Source organism: Colletes latitarsis, chromosome 12 (genome assembly GCF_051014445.1).
Source record: "Colletes latitarsis isolate SP2378_abdomen chromosome 12, iyColLati1, whole genome shotgun sequence".
In the NCBI taxonomy this organism is placed as follows: Eukaryota; Metazoa; Arthropoda; class Insecta; order Hymenoptera; family Colletidae; genus Colletes; species Colletes latitarsis.
In genome coordinates this window covers 21546230-21570071 of record NC_135145.1, presented here as the reverse complement: position 1 = coordinate 21570071, position 23842 = coordinate 21546230, and the positions used below count along the sequence as shown (strand labels likewise).

Genomic DNA, 23842 nt, shown 5'->3' with positions numbered 1-23842 from the left:
AGATCGACAGAGGCGCGATCTTATCAAACAACTGTCAACGACCCGGATCCACGGTTCGCGGTGGAGGCCAGAATTAGCGATGGGATCGAGTCAATATTTACTCGCAAATTCGAATCAAAGCCCCGACAACCAAGTACTATTCGTGAGAAATTCATTGTACATGCACTGTATGAGCTGGTTTCGAATTTCAGAATAAACGATAACCATGTTTGATCCCGCCGGGCACATGCTTTTGATGTTCGAATAATTTACGAATGGCCTCGAGAGGTCTCTGTTGGGATGGAGCTACTCGTTTGGTACTTGATCCCATCGCTGGCCAGGTCTATTCGCGCTCATGCACTCGTTTCGTGTTTCAGACCGTTTATTCTCGCGTGGCGAGGGTCTGTAAGTATGATCGAGGCGGGCCACATCGGTATCGCAATAGGTGGACCTCGTTCCTGAAGTCTCGTCTTAATTGCTCCGTCACCGGAGACTTTCCTTTTTACTTCAATGAAATACGTAAGTACAGCCTTTGTTCCCCCTTCGACGGCTCCAGCGATCGATCTCCGTTTCAACCCGACGAATATTACCCCTCTCTCGGTGAATAATATCTTCAAACAAAGAAAAGAATTGCAAAAATCGACGGAACATTCGGAGATCGATCCGTACGCTACTCGACCAAACACTTCTAACTTCGCAAAATGTGAGCGGAGACCCCCAAAAGGCCATGCTGCAACAGAGAGTTGGACATCAGAATCGCGAGAAGTGTTTTTTCCCCGGTCGAGTAGCGTTATTAAAGAGCGGCGTTTGCCTGGTCGGGGTGGGATCGGGGAAATAAATTTCGCCGAGCCCGCTCGTAAATGTCTCCGCGACCAGGGGGCGAGTGCGTTCGCGCAAACAAAGGGCTCTCGCGAAAATTACAACGGGCGTTATTCGCAGAATCAACGACGGAGCTGATATCGGGTCAGTACGGGAATAAGTCGGCTCAGTTAATATACGGCACGTTCACCACCCCTGTGAACAGCATCAGCGGCTCGGCGGTTTGCGCCTTCTCCCTGCAGGACATCGCCGACACCTTCAAGGGCAACTTCAAGGAGCAGAGCGCCATCAACTCCAACTGGCTGCCCGTGCAGAGCGCCAAGGTCCCGGACCCGAGACCCGGTCAGTGCGTCAACGACTCACGCACCTTGCCCGACCTGACGCTAAATTTCATCCACACGCACTCTCTCATGGACGAGCTGGTTCCCAGCTTCTTTGGGCAGCCCATCGTCATCCGCACCAGCTTCCAGTAAGTGCAATAGTCGACAAATACCTTTACCGACCGCTCCGATATCCGATGAGCAGGCTACCGGTCGGTAAAAAGTCGATCAGTAGGCTAGCGGTCGGTAAAACGTCGGTCAGTAGGCTAGCGGTCGGTAACAGACCGACTGGTAGATTAGCAGTCGGTAAAGTCGACAGTCTGGAGTGTATTTTCTGACGAGATATCTTTCGAAATTTCAGCTACAGGTTCACACAGATCGCCGTGGACCCCCAAGTGAAGACCCCCAGCGGAAAGACGTACGACGTGCTGTTCATCGGCACGGACAACGGGAAGGTGATCAAGGCGGTGAACGCGGAGTCTGCTGACACCCACACGAAGGTCAGCCCGGTGGTGATCGAGGAGATCCAGGCGTTCCCGTCTACGGTGCCAGTGCGGGGTATAAAAGTGGTGAGGGCGTCGCAGGCGGGCGACGGCCTCGAAGATGGCAGACTGGTCGTGATCGCCGACAGCCAGGTCCAGGCTCTGAGGCTCCATCGCTGCTACAGCGATAGGATCCTCTCGTGTGGCGAGTGCGTGGCCCTGCAAGACCCTTATTGCGCCTGGGACAAAGTGGAGGGCAAATGCAGAGCTCTGGTAGGACCAGTAGCCACAAACGCCAGCAGGTTCCTGCAAAGCGTCGCGACAGGGTTGCACAGCTCCTGCCCGCCAAGCAAAGGTCTGAACAAGGACGCTGGAAGCGTAGGCGCCATTTCCGCGAACCAGAACAAATTCCCCCAAGACTCCATGATCCCCAACAAGGAGGGCCAGGGTGGGGAGATCATCAACATCATGCAAGACGACGAGGAACAGAATGGTTCAGGTAATTGACAACCCCAGGATTCTTACGATAGTGTTTATTGTATCAAAAACTTGGTTACATTTGAGTTTCTTTTCTGATCCAGGTCCAGAGGTCACTGCAGCAGACTCGCCACCGCCGCAGTACTCCTTGAAGACTTTGGTGATAGCGGTGGTAGCCGGTGCATTGGCGGCACTGTTGGTCGGTTTTGTGGCCGGCTGTCTGTGCGACAGGAAATGCAGGAAAGACGAGGACGACAATCTGCCGTACCCGGACACGGAGTACGAGTACTTTGAACAACGCCAGAATGTTAACAGGTGAGGACAATTGACTATTTTAAGTTTCTAAGGAGAGATCATTCGATGACTGGCAACTTCCACTTAGTATTGAGCCCGTGTATAGTTTAATTAATTATAACACACTCTGTACACCTAGTCAAGTAGTCTGCACCCCAATGATCTCTTCTAGTCAAAAAGATCCGAAGGAAAGACAGAGCAAATTGACAATGAGTTCGATGCATTTAGGCTAGCACCGGAGCCAAAGTTGCTGCCTCAGGAGGAAGTGACGTACGCGGAGCCGGTGTTGGTCCCCCAGCCACCCAAGCTCCATTCACCGAAGGGGACGATGCGAAAGCCGCCACCTACGCCTACGGAAACGCTGTTCCAGTTCCCGGACGGGTACGGTTTCCGCGGGCCCAGGGACAACTTCGGGACCCTGCGGTCCCACCAGGGCGACGCGTATCGACGCAACGACGGGTTCGCGACCACCCGCAGCGTGAAGAAGGTTTATCTCTGAGAAACGAGCGAGGAGGGAGGCGGCCGTCACCGGAGCCTAGGACGGCCAGCTCGCAATCGCCGTAACGCGATTGTGACATCCGGGGGACAGTCGAACCGAGAGCTCGCGGGACCGAGGGCGCTAGAGTCGCCCTCGCCGCCGTCGAGCGTGTCGTCCAGTTCCCCGTCGCCTCCCTCCTCGTCACCCTCGCCGACCCTCGTACCGATGGCCATGACAGGCGGCTCGCCGCCGCCGCCTACGCCACCGTGCAGCTTCATCTACCGATCATAGTCGTCGTCGTCGTCGGCGTCGGCGTCCACCTCACCGCCGCCGTCGTACTCCGCTTCTTGTTACGCGACGCCAGCCGCCGGGACGCCGTTCTACGGTCCCGCTGCGCGTTCCGATCCTGTATAGTAAGGCGTTCACGCGAGTCGTCGTGCCCTGGAGAGAACAAACCAATCGGCCTGTGCGCGCTGACTTTCCCTGGTTTTTTGCCCGGTTCCGTTGCGGTGTTATCCATGCGTTGCGTTCACAGACCGCTGGAATCGACGGTTAACTGCACAACACGAGCGTCGATCGAGTCCGGGGACCGTCGAACAGGCGTTTCCCCGCGCGAGAGGTCGCGTCGATCGAGGCTCGGTCGACGGTGGCGGCATCCCGCGTCGATCTCCGTAGTTTTCATCCCGAAGCGCGTAGTATCGCGGCAAGGTTTACTTCTCGCGTGAAGTCAATTAAAAGAGACTATCGTCGGGACTCGCGTCGCGATTTTTCTAATGTTGTAATATTTAACGAGCGATCGACAGTGCCATTATTGTTCGCGTAATACTACCGCGTGCCTGGAAATCAAGGGAGAGGAACAATAATTCGAGCGTCGACTCGGAGAGAGATGCTTTGGGAACCGTGAGAGGGCGTATCACGCGACACGCGACACGCAACGTGATCGTTTCCCCGTAAAATCGCGGAGATCGGCGCGTTGCCTTTTCAGGAATGGGGTTGGTCGATCAGCTCGGACTCTCTTGACTCTTTGCCACGCAAAGGGACGATTTAAACGGACATTTGATGCGTGGTGGGGGGGTTATGTTCCGTGGAGCGAGGGTTTAACTACAGTCTGGTCGCCAACGACATGTTTCCCGCGGCCGATTCCTAATTTTGTCGTATGTACGTTTCGGAGACGCGCGTTTCTACCACCTGCACAATATACGTAAGAGCGAAGAGAGTAAGGGGGGGGGGGGAGAGAAAGCGTGTGTGACAGGTGTGTCTAAGGGAGAACTGAGGAGGAATGGGAGAAGGAACGAGAGAGAGAGTACGGGGCTTGTATGTAAATAATATATACAAAAAGAAATTGAAAAAGAGTAACATTATACAACGGTTAGAAGGATTGTTACGAACGACAGAGGGGAAAATGGGGGACGAGAGAATCGGTCCATCTAGAAATCTGAGCCCGATGGTACACGTAGAAATCTATCTTAAAGTGCTTCTTATTTCAGTGTGTTTAGAGGTAACGCGTATGTGATATATTCTATATGACAAGATGTTTTCTAGGCGTTCAGAGAGAGAGAGGGGAAGAGAGAGGGAGCGAGACGGTCGGGGGAGGGTGGTACGACTCTCTTCGACGAATTTCAGACGATGGACGCCGATGCACGCTGCGATCGACGGTCCCCTTTTCGGAACTGGCCCGATTATACGATGCGTCGAGAACTTGCGCTTTTATTCGTCTAAATTTCTACGGAAATAAAAAATGAAAATAAGACTGAAATGTTACGTAAGAAAATAATCCATAAATTACGCTGTTTCTCTCAGTTTAACCCTTAACTGGACTCTCAGCCTCAATCGAATTATTTCACTTAACGTTGATTTTTATCGAATTAATAAATGGAAATCAACTTTCCTTCGAAGTATTTAAAAAGTGATGAATTGACGAGGGATGATATCAATTTTTACATAATTGCATTTACGGGTATCAACGCGTTCACTGTCCGGTTTCTCAGCGGCGTATCTAATAACACGGTGGTGTGACCCATGTGCGGGTCATGGACAGTGAATGTATTAAACAAATTGTTAGTTTAAACTTGCGGAGGACCGCAATAATCCATTTAAGGGTTAACACAGGACAAGACGAGATATATATGCAACGTCATAAACATTATTCAACAGCGTTTACATCTTCAATATCTTTACCATAACTTCTTAACAAAGCATTTACGAATCTTTTGTTACATAACATTTTAGTCTTATTTTTGTAGTACATACTGCCAAACACCCTGTATAATGATAGTGAAGGTTAACCCTTTGATGAATAATTTTTGAAACGTATTGAATTTTATTTAAATTTACTCGTGCAAGGAATGGCCACGAGAAAGAACAGATGTTTGATACTTGACGTACTCTCAAGGGGTTAGGTCTGGATTAGGTTAACGCGCCCACTGTCCATGACTCGTATACGGGTCACAACCCCATGCATTTAGATACGCCGCCAAGAGATCGGATAGTGAACGCGTTAGTCATGTTTGATTCTTACAAAATGGACGCTTCTCTGATAGTAATTTTTATTGTACACTCCTCAGGGGATATCGAGCATACAGAAACGTGGATTTTACAGTTCAAAGAGAGGAAAGATCGCCTAGAAGCGCAAGTTTCGATAGATTTGTGATTTTGACTCGATGACGTAGCCTCAAAGGGTTAGGTTAACGCGTCCACTGTCCATGACTCGTATACGGGTCACAGCCCCATGCATTTAGATACGTCGCTTAGAGACTGGACAGTGAACGCGTTAGTCGCGTCTGACTCTTTCAAAATTGTTAGTAATTTTTATTGTACACTCCCCAGGGGATATCGAGCATACAGAAACGTGGATTTTACAGTCCAGAGGGAGGAAAGATCGCATAGAAGCGCAAGTTTCGAAGACTAGATTTGTAATTTTGACTTGACAACGTAGTCTCAAGGGGTTAAGTCTGGGTTAGGTTGACGCGTCCACTGTCCATGACTCTTATACGGGTCACAGCCCCATGCATTTAGATACGCCGCCAAGAGACCGGACAGTGAACGCGTTAGTCGTGTTTGACTCTTTCAAAATTGTTAGTAATTTTTATTGTACACTCCCCAGGGGATATCGAGCATACAGAAACGTGGATTTTACAGTTCAGAGAGAGGAAAGAGAGGACTAGATTTGTGATTTTGACTCGATGACGTAGTCTCAAGGGGTTAACGCGTCCACTGTCCATGACTCGTATACGGGTCACAGCCCCATGCATTTAGATACGCCGCCAAGAGACCGGACAGTGAACGCGTTAGTCGCGTCTGACTCTTTCAAAATTGTTAGTAATTTTTATTGTACACTCCCCAGGGGATATCGAGCATACAGAAACGTGGATTTTACAGTTCAGAGAGTGGAAAGAGAGGACTAGATTTGTGATTTTGACTCGATGACGTAGCCTCAAGGGGTTAACGCGTCCACTGTCCATGGCTCGTATACGGGTCACAGCCCCATGCATTTAGATACGCCGCCAAGAGACCGGACAGTGAACGCGTTAGTCGCGTCTGACTCTTTCAAAATTGTTAGTAATTTTTATTGTACACTCCCCAGGGGATATCGAGCATACAGAAACGTGGATTTTACAGTTCAGAGAGAGGAAAGAGAGGACTAGATTTGTGATTTTGACTCGATGACGTAGCCTCAAGGGGTTAACGCGTCCACTGTCCATGGCTCGTATACGGGTCACAGCCCCATGCATTTAGATACGCCGCCAAGAGACCGGACAGTGAACGCATTAATCGTGTTTGACTCTTTCAAAATTGTTAGTAATTTTTACTGTACACTCCCCAGGGGATATCGAGCATACAGAAACGTGAATTTTACAGTTCAGAGAGAGGAAAGAGAGGACTAGATTTGTGATTTTGATTCGATGACGTAGCCTCAAGGGATTAACGCGTCCACTGTCCATGGCTCGTATACGGGTCACAGCCCCATGCATTTAGATACGCCGCCAAGAGACCGGACAGTGAACGCATTAGTCGTGTTTGACTCTTTCAAAATTGTTAGTGATTTTTATTGTACACTCCCCAGGGGATATCGAGCATACAGAAACGTGGATTTTACAGTTCAGAGAGAGGAAAGAGAGGACTAGATTTGTGATTTTGACTCAATGACGTAGCCTCAAGGGGTTAACGCGTCCACTGTCCATGGCTCGTATACGGGTCACAGCCCAATGCATTTAGATACGCCGCTAAGAAACTGGACAGTGAACGCGTTAGTCGTGATTGACTCTTACAAAATGGACGCTTCTCTGTTAGTAATTTTTATTGTACACTCCCCAGGAGATGTCGAGCATACAGAAACGTGGATTTTACAGTCCAGAGAGTGGAAAGAGAGGACTAGATTTGTGATTTTGACTCGATGACGTAGCCTCAAGGGGTTAACGCGTCCACTGTCCATGGCTCGTATACGGGTCACAGCCCCATGCATTTAGATACGCCGCCAAGAGACCGGACAGTGAACGCGTTAGTCGTGTTTGACTCTTACAAAATGGACGCTTCTCTGTTAGTAATTTTTATTGTACACTCCCCAGGGGATATCGAGCATACAGAAACGTGGATTTTACAGTCCAAACGGAGGAAGGATCGCATAGAGGCGCAAGTTTCGAAGCCCTCTGTTATTAAGAACCGTCGAGTCGCAGCGTCCCGGAGGTTCCCCGAGTCGAGCGTGGGTGTCACGCCGCTTTCTTCTCGTTTCGTTCTTGTTCGACACGCACACGACATACACCGAGAACACACGAGGACCGACAGTGCACGTTATTTAATTTCTGTTGTCGTCGACCGGCCCGATTTCCAAAACCGAGAAACGAAACGGCCCGCCCTTTGTTTACACTCGCCCCCCTTAAAACGGTAAGACTGACAAAGAACTCCTCTCGAGAAGGGGCGGGCCCCGTCTATCCGTTCCTCGTTCTTAGAGTACCGTCTAGATCGGCAGAAGACGAACACGAACACGGTTTCCTTTGTCGACAGTACAAAATGTAATACCCGCTGCCGTCCCCGGGGCCCTTTCCACGCTACGAATTCTAGAAGAACCCCCCCCTGTAAAGCGTGGAAAGCAGCCGGGACGTGGCCAGCGTGGCGACTATACACGGACACGATTTATACACGTGCATACAAACGGGAAAAGAAAAAAGAAAAAAAAAATATGAAAACACAAAAAACACACAGAGGCGCGGGTAACCCGCGCGTTTCGAAGCTGCCATTGTAGAATCGAGACGCTTCTCGTCGTTACGAAATATCTAATTGTACCTGCCCCCCCTCCCGGGGGTGGGTGAGTAGTATTTTTAAAAAAAAAAAAACTATAAACGGCTTGCTTTCGTTCGTCAGGGAGCGGACCGTGTTTTTTCTAAGTTTGATACGACTAAACCGAGCGTTTTAATCCGGTTAAGGTTCTACCGAAACAAATAATCACCCTTTAGCGATCGTTTCGCGAACGAAAGACTCAGGCACGATACCAAAGATATTAACACGTAAACGTAGGCACCGTTTTTGGTCGTCGCGACGATGGCTCGGAACGTGGAGGCGCACAAAATGGCCCCTTAGCACAAACACACACACAACCCTGCTGTCCCGTGCACCTCGAGCACCTTTGGACCCGTATTCGTCGCCCGTCGGAACTTTGCTATTTTTATATTTACCCCCCCCCCCTGCCCCCCCTTGAGCCGCAACGATCGTTTGTTGAGTCTTTGTATCTGTTTACTGGACGTTTCCCCCGCCCCCCCCCCACTTTGCCAAAAAGTTACACTGGCTGATTTCGCTGTACCTTTCTCGAGGGGCGAACGAACCGGGTCGAGGGGGGCCTCGAGGCTCCGCGTGGACGGAGGGACACGAGGGGGTTCAGAATGGCGTTTGAGAACGTTGGAATCAAGTAATGCATGGAAAACCGGATCAGAGAGATATTTTTCGAAACCAATGGGACACGAATCGCCGTTATGAACTTTAGCAAGGGGGGGGTGAGAAACAGAATTGTATAATCTTTAACGATATTTATTAAGAGTCGATTAGACGTTGATTCGATGTTGTTTAAGCCAATAAGGAACGGATTCCATCCAAGATACTTAAAAAAAAAAAGAAAATAAACAAAAAACGATGAAAAATTGTTCGCGAAGGGGTGGTTGAATGTTTCCAAGCTGGAGATGGATTTTTGAGAGGGGGGGGGGGCGAGAAGGGGACGAGGGATTTCATGCATTATTTAATTTCAATCGGAGGGCTCGAGTTTAATTTGTCTGTACATTTCTAACCGGGAGCGCAAGGGAACGAAAATAAGGGTGGAAATGTTTTGGGGAGCGAATGATCGTGTGCTTGAGAGGCGTGAGAGGAAATAAAAAAAAAAGTTTAGCCAGTTATTACGATTATTAAATTGAGAAAAAAAAAATATTAGGTAGACACACACACACACACACACACACACATACGTTACACGTACACACAGGTATACACACACATAGAGACACGGTTTAGAGATCGCAAGCATGTACGAAGACAAGAGTTCGACGATGAAAGCTTAGACGTAAGTAGAGGATTAGCGAATGGTATATAAATATAAATATAAATATAAATATAAATAAATATAAATAAAAAATATATATATATAGAACGCTTGAAACGTATATTAATATTATAACTTTTTATAAATATATTTTTCCGTCGAAGTCTAGCCTAGTTGGATACATACACGGTTATTAACGACTATTAATTTATCCGATCTGATTATTAATATCGAGGATCTAGCGTTAATTCGAAACATTTTAGACGTCATAGTTTTACAATGATATAGGGGGTGGGAGGAGAAAGTTGTACGGGGGGTTCGCGTACTCGAATAATTCGCGGGGGGAAGGGGGGGGGGGGGAAAAAGCGATGAAAACGACGAAGTCGAGGATGAAACACATTAGTACCTAAAGTTATGAGATTTAACTATTAGCGTTGAGCGTAATTTCGCGTGAGGGGGTCGAGCTCGTCCGATCGCCCCCCCCACCTCCCGGGAACAGACGAGCGCGGATTGAAATTTCTTTGGAGAAAAAATAAAAAAAAAAAAAAATTGTTGGGAATCGTAATGTTACGAAAACGAAATCGATAAATTTTCGTTCGTCGTTCCAGGGAGGAGGGGGGGGGGGGGGGGGGGGGGGGGGGGGTTTCCCGTCGATCCACTGCGTCCCTCGACGACAGAGGGGGGAGGGATCCGGCGAGTCCTTTTTCGTGCTTTGTAATTAAGTGAGAATTAATTAGAGAATGGGAACGAGTGTGTGAGAACGAGTATACATACGCATCTATACATAGTCCACGTATACATAGAGACCCTTCGTTTCTTTTCTCTTCTTCTGTTTCCTCTTTGGTGGTTTTTCCAGAAGGAAATGAACGGGAGAGAGAGAGAGAGGGCCCGAGGCTCTCGCGGGCCCTCGTCGCGCGTTCCGATCACGGGCGAGCACCGATTTACAGCATCGTAACGCTAATTAATAATTACCGATAACCAACGGAGTAATAATCACACCGATAAACGCTAAAATAATCGAGAACTAAAAAACGAAGATCTTTTCAGCGGCTGGAGAGAAAAATAACGAAACGATCACGAAACGCATATAGTATTTATTCAACGATAAAGTAACGAGAAACGTAACACGTATTTTGCTTCTTCCTAATACAGTGCCGTTTACGCTATTTTTTACTGTAAACTGTTAGAAATTCGGCCGGGGGTGCGCGGGCGCGCGGCGTTCCACCCTTCCAGCAGACGTTCGCGAGATTTTCTGTGAGTGTGCGTGTGAAAATGGAGCCTCGAGGCGCCGCGACTCTGGCACGGATCGAAACCACCCCCCTTCGAAATGAAAGATCGATCTTGCAGAAATCCATTTTCGCCATCAACAATGTCTGTCGTTGGGGAGCATTCACTGTCAATTACGACCGAACCACAGCTTTCCTTCACTAGCAATCTCATCCGTGTCCGTGTCAAAGCACTACTTTTTAGTTTTCTCGTTTGAGAATGGATTTCCATTGGCCAGAGTCGCGATTTCGGCGATGACGTTAGGGTCGGGCCTTTTACTTAAATTGTTCGCCGTAATTCACTAGTGAGAACACCATTTTCGAGATTAACCGATGCGTGTGTGGTTGCGTGACTGTTGGAGAGATGAGAGCGACGAGAGAAGGGGAATTCCATTTGTTCACACGGCTCGGACCGATTTTAAAAGAGTATAGTACCCCGGGGGAATAATAATTAATAATAATATTAACGATACCTAATAATATTGCATTAATACCGATGGTATATTATTGCCGATAATTATATTGTAACGACACGAGGATGATATTACGTAATACTCTTTAAAGAAAAATGAAAAAAAAAGAAACGCTGGGGGGCGCCAGCGCGACGAAGCACGCAAGATTTTCGGGTGTGCATGGGTTAGAATGGGGGTTGCATGAGGGGGGGGGGGGGGGGGGGGGATAAGAAAATCGGAGAGTGAATGGGGGAACGATAAATAGTAGATTTTTTCGCAAGTAGGCTGACCGGGTAGAGGCGCGTCTACTATTAATGGTGAATAAAAAAAAAAAGAGAAAAAAAACAGAAAATAATTAAAAAAGTAAAGTAAAAAATATCATAACGCGAAAAAAAGGTACAGTAGTGATTTACTATCGGCTGACACGTAGCGTGAATGCTGACATAGGAGAAGCATGCTGGCAAACGAGTGCTTTTTGTGGATTCCGAGGCGGATGTTGAACGACCTCGTTTCCGCGTCCCTCGCCCCCGCGTGGACCTTGTGGCCATTTAGGTTCGGTGCACACTGTTAACTAAATCAGGATGAATTATGAGAGGGTGTTCGATCTGGGAGAAATTTTACTGGGAGATTCTGGAGACCAAAATAAGACGAAAATGAAGAATAGCAATTTATCGATCGAGGCTTCGTTAAAAAGTTATTAACAGTTGCGCCTGTGGATGCGCACAACTGCGTGCGCCAGTGTCACAGGCAGAACTTTGAACGTTAATAACTTTTTAACGAAGCCTCGATCGAGAAATTGGTATTCTTCATTTTCGTCTTAGTTTTGGCTGTAGAATGGGTCAGTAAAATTTTTCCCATGGGTGGCTGAACACTTTGTGTAAAATTTGCGTTAGAATTCTCTGTAATTTGAATAATTGTTTCATTTAATTTGTGTATACTGTTACGTGCGTATACTGATTTGTAAATAATTTTATTTAATAGTGCGTTAAGGGAAGAGATTAGTGTTTGTAGATAGACTGTGAATCTTTATGCAAATTTTTGTTGGTGGAATCAATTAAATGGGAGGTTTGTAGATTGGCCCTCTGAATACAGGGTGTGCAGCCCTGGGAGAAATTTTAATGGGGGATTCTGGAGGCCAAAATAAGACGAAAATCAAGAATACCAATTTGTTGATGGAGGCTTCGTTAAACAGTTATTGACGTTTAAAGTTAATATAGTAAAAATTTCACACCTTCTTGAATTTTTTTCTCGAAAGTGGGTAGGATTTCGGGGGTACGTCTATTCACCAAAATTGGTTGTATTTGACCTTAGAATTTAGAAATAATTTTTTTAGAACGATTCGAAATTTTTTTTTCACCGCGAAATTTAGGTACCCCTGTCGATTTTTCTTAAAAATTCCTTTTTCATTTTTAGTAATTTTATTTGACGTCCTACAGAAAAGTTGTTTCATACTTTTTTGTAGGTACCTATGAGCTCTACTTTAAAAAAAAGTTTCATTGAAATATATTCACAATTGTAGAAGTTATGGCTGTTTGAAAATTGAATCATTTTTATGGAGTTTTTCTCATTTTGCGGGTTCTAGAATCAACTTTTCGAATATTTTTGCGATTCCTACATATTCTCTGGCAAAATACGCGTAGTTTGCTTTTTTAAACATTAAAATCGTCCAATCCGTTCAGAAGTTATGACGTTTTAAAAATTTGCATGAAATTTCAGTGAAACATATCAACGCTATGGTCAGACACGAAATTTTCAGTTATGAATTTTTTTCTCGAAACTGAGTAGGATTTCGGGGGTATGTCTGTCGACCAAAAATGCTTGCAATTGACCCCTGCAACTAAAAATAATTTTTCCAAAACGATTTAAAATTTTTTTTTCCCGTGGAAAAATTTCACACCTTCTGGAATTTTTTTCTCGAAAATGCGTAGGATTTCGGGGGTATGTGTAATGGCCAAAAATGATTGCAATTGTCCACTGTAATTAAATATAATTTTATTAGTATGATTTGAAATTTTTTAATTTCGTCTAAAAATTTCACTACTCGAATTTTTTTCTCAAAAATGGTTAGGATTTCGGGGGTATGTATAATGACCAAAAATGATTGCAATCGACCTTCTTAGCTAAAAATAATTTTTCCAGAACGATTTGAAAGTTTTGAATTTAATTGTTAATAACTTTTTAACAAAGCCTCCATTTTCGCCTTATTTTGGCCTCTAGAATCCTCTATTAAAATTTTTCTCAGGGTTGGCCGAACACCCTGTATAATAATTTGTATCTTTAAGTATTATACCTGCATAAACATTCACCGTATCATTATTTACCGATTAACTGCGCAATAATTTTTGTAAAACACCAGAGAAGGGCAACATAGTATTCTAAATAGATTCTACGATAACTCTAAAACAAATTGTATTCCACAACGTAATATATTATTCTTCAAAATTCGCATGGAACGTTTGCTCTTCTCTGGTACCAAGATGGCGACCGTGTGCACCATTCGAACGAATTCGTTTTCCGGCCAAGAAACAGCCCCCAATCGGGAGCTCGTGAATTGAGAAAGATGGGGGGCGGGGACGCGAGAAAAAAAGAGGGACTCGTTTCCATTACCGTATTGCGTCCGTCGTGCCTGACATAGTTCGCTGTTAACCCTAGAAAGACCAAGCCGTTTAGCTTCATCCAACGTTCCATATTTTTCATCGACCGCCCTCGAAACTTAGTACCATCGCGTAGGATTTTCTACGATAATTTAGAAAAATTTGCTTCGCGCCATGTTTATTGAGACGCAACAGATACGAGTGAAACGCACAAGTCTGTTTTGATAATTTTTATACAACGTGTAGACACTGAGATACGATATAGTTTTGTAAAAAGAAGCTTCTGGAATTCGAAGTTTGCTTGAATTTCGCGGGGAAAGGGTACTTCGTGAAATCTGCGTAACAAATGGACAGAACGTACCCACCCTGGTAGGTCTAGAGACGAAGTAAACACGTCGAGAAGTGTGCTTCGAAGACTCGGTCTTTCTAGGGTTGAGTTTCGAAAGGGGTCGAAGGGGGTGGACGAGAGAAGGGAACGCGGAGGCTGGCGTAGAGGAAGGATCATGGACGAATACGAGAGAAAGGAGAGAGCCAGACACAGCGAGAAAATGGAGGAATGAGAGTAAGGGAGAAAATGAATAGGCGCGACTGTAGATTCGGAATGTCACTTAGCCAGCAGACTGCTGTTCATAGTGCCCTGTTATAGTGGGTTCCCTAGGCAGAGCGGCAGAGACGCGATTTAAAAAAAAAGCGAGAACGACGGATACGGACTTTGGGGTGGAAACGAGAGTGCTTGGGGGTGGGAGAAAGGGCGCAGGGAATCGGAAGAGACGCTTGCAACCACCCGGATACGCGAGCTGCCCTTTCTTTTCGTAATCGAGGGCCTACGTCGGTCGTCAGACATAACCTCAACGACCATAACCGTTCATTGTCGTCCAACTTCCCCGAAATCGAGCTATATTCCAGTCGATGACTAATTAAATACTTGTTATGGATTTTAGGTTAGGTTTGCTTCACTGTGGACACTTTCGATGAGAAATTAAATACTCGTTACGAATCATAGGTTAGGTTCGTGTTCCACTGGTGACGTTTCTTTCGATAGAAAATTAAATATTCGTTGGGAATTATAGGTTAGGTTTGGCTTAGTCGATTTTGAATTTTTAATCTTCAATGATTTCCAGTTCTCTGAAAATCGAAATTTTCTTTTCCATGGACTGTGTGGACACTTTCGATTAGAAATTAAATATTCGTTACGAATCTTAGGTTAGGTTCGTGTTCCACTGGTGACGTTTCTTTCGATAGAAAATTAAATATTCGTTGGGAATTATAGGTTAGGTTTGGCTTAGTCGATTCTGAATTTTTAGTCTTCAATGATTTCCAGTTCTCTGAAAATCGAAATTTTCTTTTCCATGGACTGTGTGGACACTTTCGATGAGAAATTAAATACTCGTTACGAATCATAGGTTAGGTTCGTGTTCCACTGTGGCATTTCTTTCGATAGAAAATTAAATATTCGTTGGGAATTATAGGTTAGGTTTGGCTTAGTCGATTCTGAATTTTTAGTCTTCAATGATTTCCAATTCCCTGAAAATCGAAATTTCCTTTTCCATGGACTGTGTGGACACTTTCGATTAGAAATTAAATATTCGTTACGAATCTTAGGTTAGGTTCATGTTTCACTGGTGACATTTCTTTCGATAGAAAATTAAATATTCGTTGGGAATTATAGGTTAGGTTTAGCTTAGTCGATTCTGAATTTTTAGTCTTCAATGATTTCCAGTTCTCTGAAAATCGAAATTTCATTTTCCATGGACTGTGTGGACACTTTCGATGAGAAATTAAATATTCGTTACGAATCTTAGGTTAGGTTCGTGTTCCACTGGTGACGTTTCTTTCGATAGAAAATTAAATATTCGTTGGGAATTATAGGTTAGGTTTGGCTATCCTCTCAGTCGATTCTGAATTTTTAGTGTCCAATGATTTCCAATTCCCTGAAAATCGAAATTTCCTTTTCCATGGACAGTTTGAGAATTCCATGAAATTTTCTTACGATTTGTAAATCGTATTGTTTGAGGTTAGAATGTGGCTCGTTTTTGGGGGGTGAAAGAAGAGCGTCGTTCCGGGAGTTTATTTTCTTTCGAGGGACAGTTCACCAGGCGAGAAAACATGGCCGCCGGGTTTGTCGAGAAATAGTAACGAGCGATATCGTATGGTACTACTATTACGAATCTACTATTAATGCTAGGGCTACTATAACTTTTACTACTATTACCGTTTACGTCGGTTCCTGTTTCCGCGGATCGAGATCGATGGATGTGGGATTTGGCGTGGATCGATCGTGTGTCTGATGGCCGACGTGGACGCTGGAGATAGGAAAGATTCGTGGCTCTGTAATAAATAAACGAGTTACTCCGCCCTCTGCCCACGGGACCCTGATCTATTTTTCAGAATACGCTATTGTGATTATTACTATATGATAACAATTTAAAAAAAACCCACTAAAACCAGAAAAAACACCTTGTACTATTGTTTATTATACGATTCTGACGATTATTATTTATAATGTTAATAATCTATATTAACGATAATTACCGCATTATACCATTATTATATTTAGTACTATTTAGAGAGTGAGGCTGCTACTATATTAATGAATTAAGTACTATAAGTAACGGATTAAGTAATTCATTAGACTTTATATATAAATATATAAATATTACTAAACATACTCTTCGCGTCAAAACTGCGTTTATCGGTTTTTCTCTTCGTATACACGTTGATTTCCTATACATATACGAAATATATATATAAATATTATAAATATGAATATACATAAAAGTATTTAATAATCACACCGTACGACTGCCTCTGACTCGATTTTTTCTTTTCCGGCCGTGCTTGTTCAGTCGGCGTTTACGAGCGTTCTTTCGTTTCACCCATTTACATTCGACGACTACGTTATTTTATATATCATAAATAGACATAGACTGTACCACAAAATATTAAGTAAAAATAAATTTGATTAGGTAATATTAGACGATCTCATTTACATACCAGCACCATCCGACAATCCAGACTTTTAATCAGATGGCGAAAACACTTCTGGTCATCGATTATTCTAAAGGATTGATAAATCCAAGAAAATCCATTTTCCTAACTTGTAATAGTATTTTAATTCAAGTATGTATGTTCATAGACAAGTGGTCAATGCTGACAGCGTATAACGACTACTGCTGCCCTCTACCAGCCTCTGCTGACCACTCCTAATACTTCTGACAATGCATCATGACTACTACATGCTACTGCTTGCCTCTGCTGGCCTCTGCAAACCACTCCTAATACTTCTGACAATGCATCATGACTACTACATGCTACTGCTTGCCTCTGCTAGTCTCTGCTTGCCTCTGCTGACATTTCTGATAAGGTATCACGATTGTTACTGACCACTGTTCCATTTCTGACAATGTATAACGATTGTTACTAACTACTGTTGGCCTTTACTAGCCTCTGCTTGCCTCTGCTGGCCTCTGCATACCACTTCTAATACTTCTGACAATGCATCATGACTACTACATGCTACTGCTTGCCCCTGCTAGTCTCTGCTTGCCTCTGCTGACCCCTGCTAGTCTCTGCAAGTCAACGCTGACATCTCTGATAAGGTATCACGATTGTTACTGACCACTGTTCCATTTCTGACAATGTATAACGATTGTTACTAACTACTGTTGGCCTTTACTAGCCTCTGCAGGCTTCTGCTGGCCTCTGTCAATCTCTTCTGGCCCCTGCTGACCACTGCTGATATTTCTAGCAACGTATAACTATTACTACTGACTGCAGCCAGCCTCCGCATACCACTCCAAATACTTCTGACAATGCATCATGATTACTACATGCTACTGCTTGCCCCTGCTAGTCTCTGCTCGCCTCTGCTGGCTTCCACTGACCTTTGCTGGCCTCTGCTGACCCCTGCCAGTCTCTGCTGTCCTCTCCTAACCAACGTTGACATTTCTAATAAGGTATCACGACTGTTACTGACCACTGTTGATATTTCTGACAATGTATAACGATTGTTACTAACTACTACTGTTTTATGCTAGCCTCTACTGTCCTCCCATGGCCTCTGTTAACCTCTGCTGGCTTCTTTCAATCTCTTCTGGCCCCTGCTGACCACTGCTGATATTTCTGACAACGTACAACGATTACTACTTCCTCCTGCTTGCCCCTGCTGGTCTCTGCATCCCTCTGCTGACTTGCAGATGACTCTACTGACCTCCATTGGACTCTACTGACCACCGCTGACCACCGCTGACCACTACTGACCGTTGCTGACAACTTCTAACATGATTTATTTGTATTAACCTTTGTATAATGCAAATCTACATCAATAAATGTTATAATTTAAACAAATTCTATCTGTTCTCATCATTTTTTACCTTCTTTTCCTCGTAGTTTACGTAATATATAACTTAATATATTGTTTCCAAGAAGTTTCAGACAGCGGCAAAAATTTTAAAATGCTATTACGTAATATTACGTAACATTACATAATATTACGTAACATTACGTAATATTATTCCGGCCAGAATTTTTCGGCAGAAATTTTAAAGTGCTATTACGTAATATTACGTAACGTTACATAATATTACGTAATGTTACGTAATATTATTCCGGCCAGAAATTTTCAGCAAAATTTCGAAGAGCTATTACGTAACATTACGTAATATTATGTAATGTTACGTAATGTTACGTAATATTATTCCGGCCAGAAATTTTCAGCAAAATTTCGAAGAGCTATTACGTAACATTACGTAATATTATGTAATGTTACGTAATATTATGTAATGTTACGTAATGTTACGTAATATTATTCCGGCCAGAAATTTTCAGCAAAATTTCGAAGAGCTATTACGTAACATTACGTAATGTTATGTAATGTTACGTAATATTACGTAATAACTCTAAAATTCCGGCCAGAATTTCTCGGCAAAAGAGCTTATTACGTAATATTACGTAACATTACGTAATTCTTAGAAATGACGTCATTTCCAGGAATTCCCAGAAATTTTTGGTGGCGGGGGATTTGAAATCTTTCCGAGGAACTTAGAAAAATTTTTAAAGATACGGAGGATCGATCGATCGCTTGCTAGAGAGCCTTATAACTAAGGGGAGGTAAAGAATAATTAGAAAACATAGAATTCTTTGAAATTATGGCATTTATTGTTATAGTTTTACATTATACAAGTGTTTATACGTATATATCATGTCAGAAGTTGTCAGGAATATCAGGAGTGGTCAGCAGCGGTCAGCAGAGGCCAGCAGAGGCAAGCAGGGGCATGTAGTAATCCTTATACGTTGTCAGAAGCATCAGGGGTGGTCAGCAGAGGCCAGCAGAGGCCAGCAGAGGCAAGCAGGGACATGTAGTCATCGTTATACGTTGTCAGAAGCATGGGGGGTGGTCAGCAGTGTCAGGAGGGGTCAGCAGAGGCAAGCAGGGACATGTAGTCATCGTTATACGTTGTCAGGAATATCAGGAGTGGTCAGCAGCGGTCAGCAGAGGCCAGCAGAGGCAACCAGGGGCATGTAGTAATCCTTATACGTTGTCAGAAGCATGGGGGGTGGTCAGCAGTGTCAGGAGGGGTCAGCAGAGGCAAGTAGGGGCATGTAGTAATCCTTATACGTTGTTAGAAGCAGCAGAAGTGGTCAGCAGAGGCCAGCAGAGGCAAGCAGGGACATGTAGTAATCCTTATACGTTGTCAAAAACATCAGGGTTGGTCTGCAGAGGCCAGCAGAGCTGCAGAGGTTAAGCAAAAGGCAACAGTAGTTAGTAACAATCGTTATACGTTGTCAGAGATATCAACAGTGGTCAGTAACAATCGTCATACCTTATGAGAAATGCCAGCGTTGGTCAGCAGAGTCAGCAGAGAGGCTAGCAGAGACCAGCAGAGATCAGCAGGGGTCAGTGGGGGTCGTTGTACGATAGCAGAGGTTGCCAGGAGTCTCCTGCTGTCGTTAGGCAGTGGTCAGCAGAGGCTAGCAGGGGACAACAGTAGCCAGTAGCCGTCTTCATGTGTTGTCCAACGTTGTTAGGAGTTGTCTACTGTTGTCAGCAGTCAACAGTGGTCAGCAGAGGCAACCAGTGTGCTGCAGGAGCCAGTAGCAATCGCTAAATGCTGTGAGAAATGTCAGCAGTAGCCAGCAGAGCCGAGCAGTTGTCAGCTCTAACATAAAACAATACTCTGAGCAATTTAATCGTGTTATGAACTTGTTCATCACCTGCAGAATGCCCAAATATTTGGAGAAATGGTTTAGAATATGTATCGTGTACCCTTGAAATAAATAAAAACGTCTCGTTTCATTTAGGAAGGGGTGTACAAAACAATACGCTCCTCCATTTTTATCCACCTTTATTTAATCGTAGCACATACTATTTCAAAGAGTCATAAGTACGATAAGTGTAGATAAAAAAGTACAAATATTTACAAAATACTGTAAAAAAGAAACGGATTACAAAACGTCTAGGGATATGAAAAACGTCGTCACTTTTCATTTAAAAAACGGATCTTGCGTTCGCTGCTCGCTTACACTTTTTTTATTTTTCTTCCCCCACCCCCACCGTGTATGACTAGACACATTAGGCATAATAATAGGTCGCTTCGTTAAAAATCACCGGTGCAGCGTTTCTTTTCTCTTTCCCTCTCTCTCTCTCTCTCTCGATCCCTCGTCTTGCCCTCCAATTACGCGAAACAAGCTGTTCCCGGCGGTACGGCCGCCATGATGGACACGCGTTATCGCCCACGGAAAGTACGATCAGCGAATGATATGAGCACGGTTTGGGCTCGTCGAAACACGAAATCGATTACGGCCTTAACGTTTACGAAGTACGAAGTTGCTGCAAAAATTGTATGCGCCTGACACACTTTACATTACAAGAATATCTTCCTGGCGTATATACTGCGAACATTTAGGAAGCATCTGGAAGAATCCAGACCCAGCCGACTTGCAGGCCCTCTAGCTGATCGTCGACGACTTTCACTCAACGATTTAACGCCCAATCTTTGTTTTATTCGCCCCCAAGGTTGGCTAGATTCATTACGAGCAATGGAAGAAGTTTAGTTTGATTAAAAATTCGAAATTTCGATCGACGAGGAGGTTCGAGGGGTCTGCAAGATGGCGGCCCCCACGCAGGCTCGAGACTGACCGATATTAATTGGAGCATCGATCCCCCCGCCTTCGGTGCGACGAGGGTGCATTAAATTAGGGGAATGGTCGTATTCGCTATGATTATGAACCTTTAACGTTACAGAGATTACTCATTGACAGTGTTTACCTTAGTGTCTCGTACATCTAGATGCGTATATGATACATTATATATTTTATGTGCGCGATACGTATGCAGAGGCGAGCTCAGCACGTTTCAAATACCCAACGATCTTTTACGATAGCAATCGTTAGTGATAAATCCCTCAATGATTCGTATAAATAAGTCTTGTATAAGTTCGTGTCACCGTTAAAAAAAAAAGTTCATTCTGTATTTAAAGGTTTCTTTTTTTTTGATGTATACAAAGTGGAATAAACCCGTTAAATAAAGAATTACTATTAATATATCTGCCCCACTATCCTGTACTCGGATTTTTCATGCAAAGAGCAAGGGCCTAACTGCGTGGCTAACAAGAAATATCACTCGATTTTGATGGAACTTTCCCCGCAGATCAAGTTGAATAAATACTCCATTTTTGTCCAAGGCTGACGAAGCAAACCTTTGAGAAATTACAGTAGACAAATAACTAGAAACTTTGTAGTTAATATTTCTCGTAAAAAGCGATTTTTCATTTCAAAAATTCGCCAATACAAAAAAAGGACTCCATTGTTAAATATTAGAATTTAATTTAAAATAAAGTGTCTATGCAATCTGACAAATAAAATCTTCAACTCCAACGTTTAAAGAGTGTTTTCACCCCCTAAACAAAATGGACGACTACTGAGAAGTACCTGTGGAGTATTTTAAACGACTCTGCCTGCCTGACAAGTTCCACCAAGATGAATTCAACACCTGACGTTTCTCAAGTACTCCTCAGACTCTGATCGCGAGGAATAAATTTCCCCCCGGGTGCTCAAGAGGTTAAACACAGTAAAAATCAAACTACTTTGTCGTACGCGTCTCCCAGGAATCCCCCTAAATAAGACTCTCGAGAAGCGAAACTATTTAGCCCGCGGTGCTCGTGGAAAGAAACGAGAAACAACGAGAACGATCGTGATCCCTCGGAAGTGCAATGAAAAACGAAACCTCGCGATTGTACTTAACGAACAAACTTACAGTTATATACCCTCGGTATGTACAAGGCCGTTTGCTTAATCCTCTTCGAATCGTCTTCTTCTCCCTCTGTGACGTACATTGGGTGACCCAACTGCATCGAAACCCTTCACGCAGGATCAAGTATTCCCTAACCTCTCAAATGTGTAACAAGCCTTAAGTCGCTGCGAAGTTATCGAGATTTAAAAACACACACAAAAGTTATGGTGTAGAGGTTAAAATGATCATCTGGTATCACGAAGAGTACCGATTAGATGGTTCACCCTGTCAGCACGTGCATACACAGAGGCCCCCGGATAACTGTCGTCGTGACTTAGGCCCAGGGACGCTCTGCATATTATATACATATTCATATATAAGTGTACGCTATAAATAATCCTTAAGCATTAGACCTTAACGGAATACAACGAGTGTAGACGTGAATTAGGCGGATATAAAAATCGTCGTTCAACGTTGATATGGTCGTGATACTTTCTTAATGCATTCACACTGTAGCCTTGCGATCTCGGCCGGCGTAACCGGCGATAGCGTAATTAACTTACGAGTATTCGATGTGCGGTGATCGGTATACCTATGTCGTTACACTGATACTGATTACTAAATATTGCGTTAGTCGTATAATATTGTAGCGTTGTACGGGACCGTACGGTATACTTATTTAACCCGACGTTAGCAGTCATTGGAGCGGATCCTTCTGTTACAAATAAATTATATAATCCTTAACGGCCTAATGGACGCGACGGAATACCGCGACACGAGCGAACCGGGCCCCCCCTACGCTCAGTACCCGGTTAACTGTTACCCCTGCCACGGTATCCCCCGATTTAGAGCCTCGTGGCGTCGTCTAGCAGCCTAGAGGCAACTGTCGACGACAATTTCACCTATTTTCGAGACGATCTCGTCGAAGGTCGGTCTCTCCCTCGGATCGTTGGCCCAGCATTGATTCTGCAGCTCCTGCAACGCGGGGGGCGCGGCTTTGTGCGGCTTCCACGCGAGCGTGCGCGACTTGAGCGCCACCAGCACGGACTCGTCGTTCATCTTGTTGAACGGTAGCTCGCCCTGGTGGAACATCTCCCAAACGAGGCAGGCGAACGAGTATACGTCGCTCTTGGTCGAGTACTCGTCCTCGTAGACCACCTCGTATGGCAGCCATCTCAGGGGGATCACCTGGTTCCGGTGCTTGGTGTACTCCTGCTGGTAGGGCTCTTTGGTCATGCACGGCATCGAGATCTTGATCGTCAGGTTGCTGGCAATCAGGCAGTTCCTGGCGGCTATGTCCTCGTGCACCAGACGGTTGTCAGCGATGTGCTTGAGCCCCTTCGCCGCCTGGTTGGACAATGAAAGGATCTGAGCGACGGAGAGCTGAGGGGCCCGCGCTGGCTTCGATTCGTGGGTGGGGCTGGGGTTGTTGTCCTTCCGCGAGGCGATCAGGAACTGCTTCAGGTCGCCCCAGTCGGTGTACTCGAGGATCATGTGGTCCATCTCTTCCTCGCGGCTCAGACCGATCAGCTTCACGACGTTCTCGTGGTTCAGCTTGCGCAGCAGGTCCAGGTGGCGCCTGAACTCCTGCAGGGCCACCTCGCCGGTGTTCAGCAGGCTCTTCACCATCGCCAGGGACTCCTTGTCGCCGTCCGCTTGGTACTTGGCCGCGTAGATCTCGCCGAATTCCCCACGACCTAGTGGCTTCAGATCCTTCAGGTTCCCGCGAGATACCACTAGCTTGTCATAGTAAGACTTGGACTTTATAGACTGGTTGCTGCTGAGACTAGTGTCTGCTCCGTCGCTCTTGTTGTGGGAGTCGCGATTCTCCTTCTTCTTGCCCCCCGTGGAGTTCATCTTGCTGTTTGCCGTGGTCTCCTTTAGCTCTGTTTGTTCCTCCTGGACCTCGCCGTTCTCCAGTTTCTCTACAGA

At 44.9% G+C, this 23842-nt stretch overlaps 2 protein-coding genes across 6 annotated transcripts in view; one reads left to right on the top strand and one right to left on the bottom strand.

The window, feature by feature from the left end:
• Positions 1–8186, top strand: part of Sema1a (semaphorin 1a) — a 365473-nt gene extending 357287 nt beyond the window's left edge. For 3 of the 5 annotated variants that reach the window (XM_076779613.1, XM_076779614.1, XM_076779615.1), the window contains exons 5-9: positions 357–498; positions 919–1267; positions 1480–2099; positions 2182–2392; positions 2600–8186. In XM_076779613.1, the coding sequence (XP_076635728.1) occupies positions 357–498; positions 919–1267; positions 1480–2099; positions 2182–2392; positions 2600–2870 (1593 nt within the window). In that variant the 3' untranslated portion in view covers positions 2871–8186. The remainder of the gene's footprint in view (positions 1–356; positions 499–918; positions 1268–1479; positions 2100–2181; positions 2393–2599) is intronic. The other 2 variants (XR_013080845.1, XR_013080844.1) reach the window with 2 other exon arrangements.
• An 11821-nt stretch (positions 8187–20007) lies between these two features.
• Positions 20008–23842, bottom strand: part of LOC143348891 (inactive tyrosine-protein kinase 7) — a 104359-nt gene continuing 100524 nt past the window's right edge. Inside the window, exon 9 of the mRNA XM_076779606.1 lies at positions 20008–23835. Within this exon, the coding sequence (XP_076635721.1) occupies positions 22784–23835 (1052 nt within the window). The 3' untranslated portion in view covers positions 20008–22783. The remainder of the gene's footprint in view (positions 23836–23842) is intronic.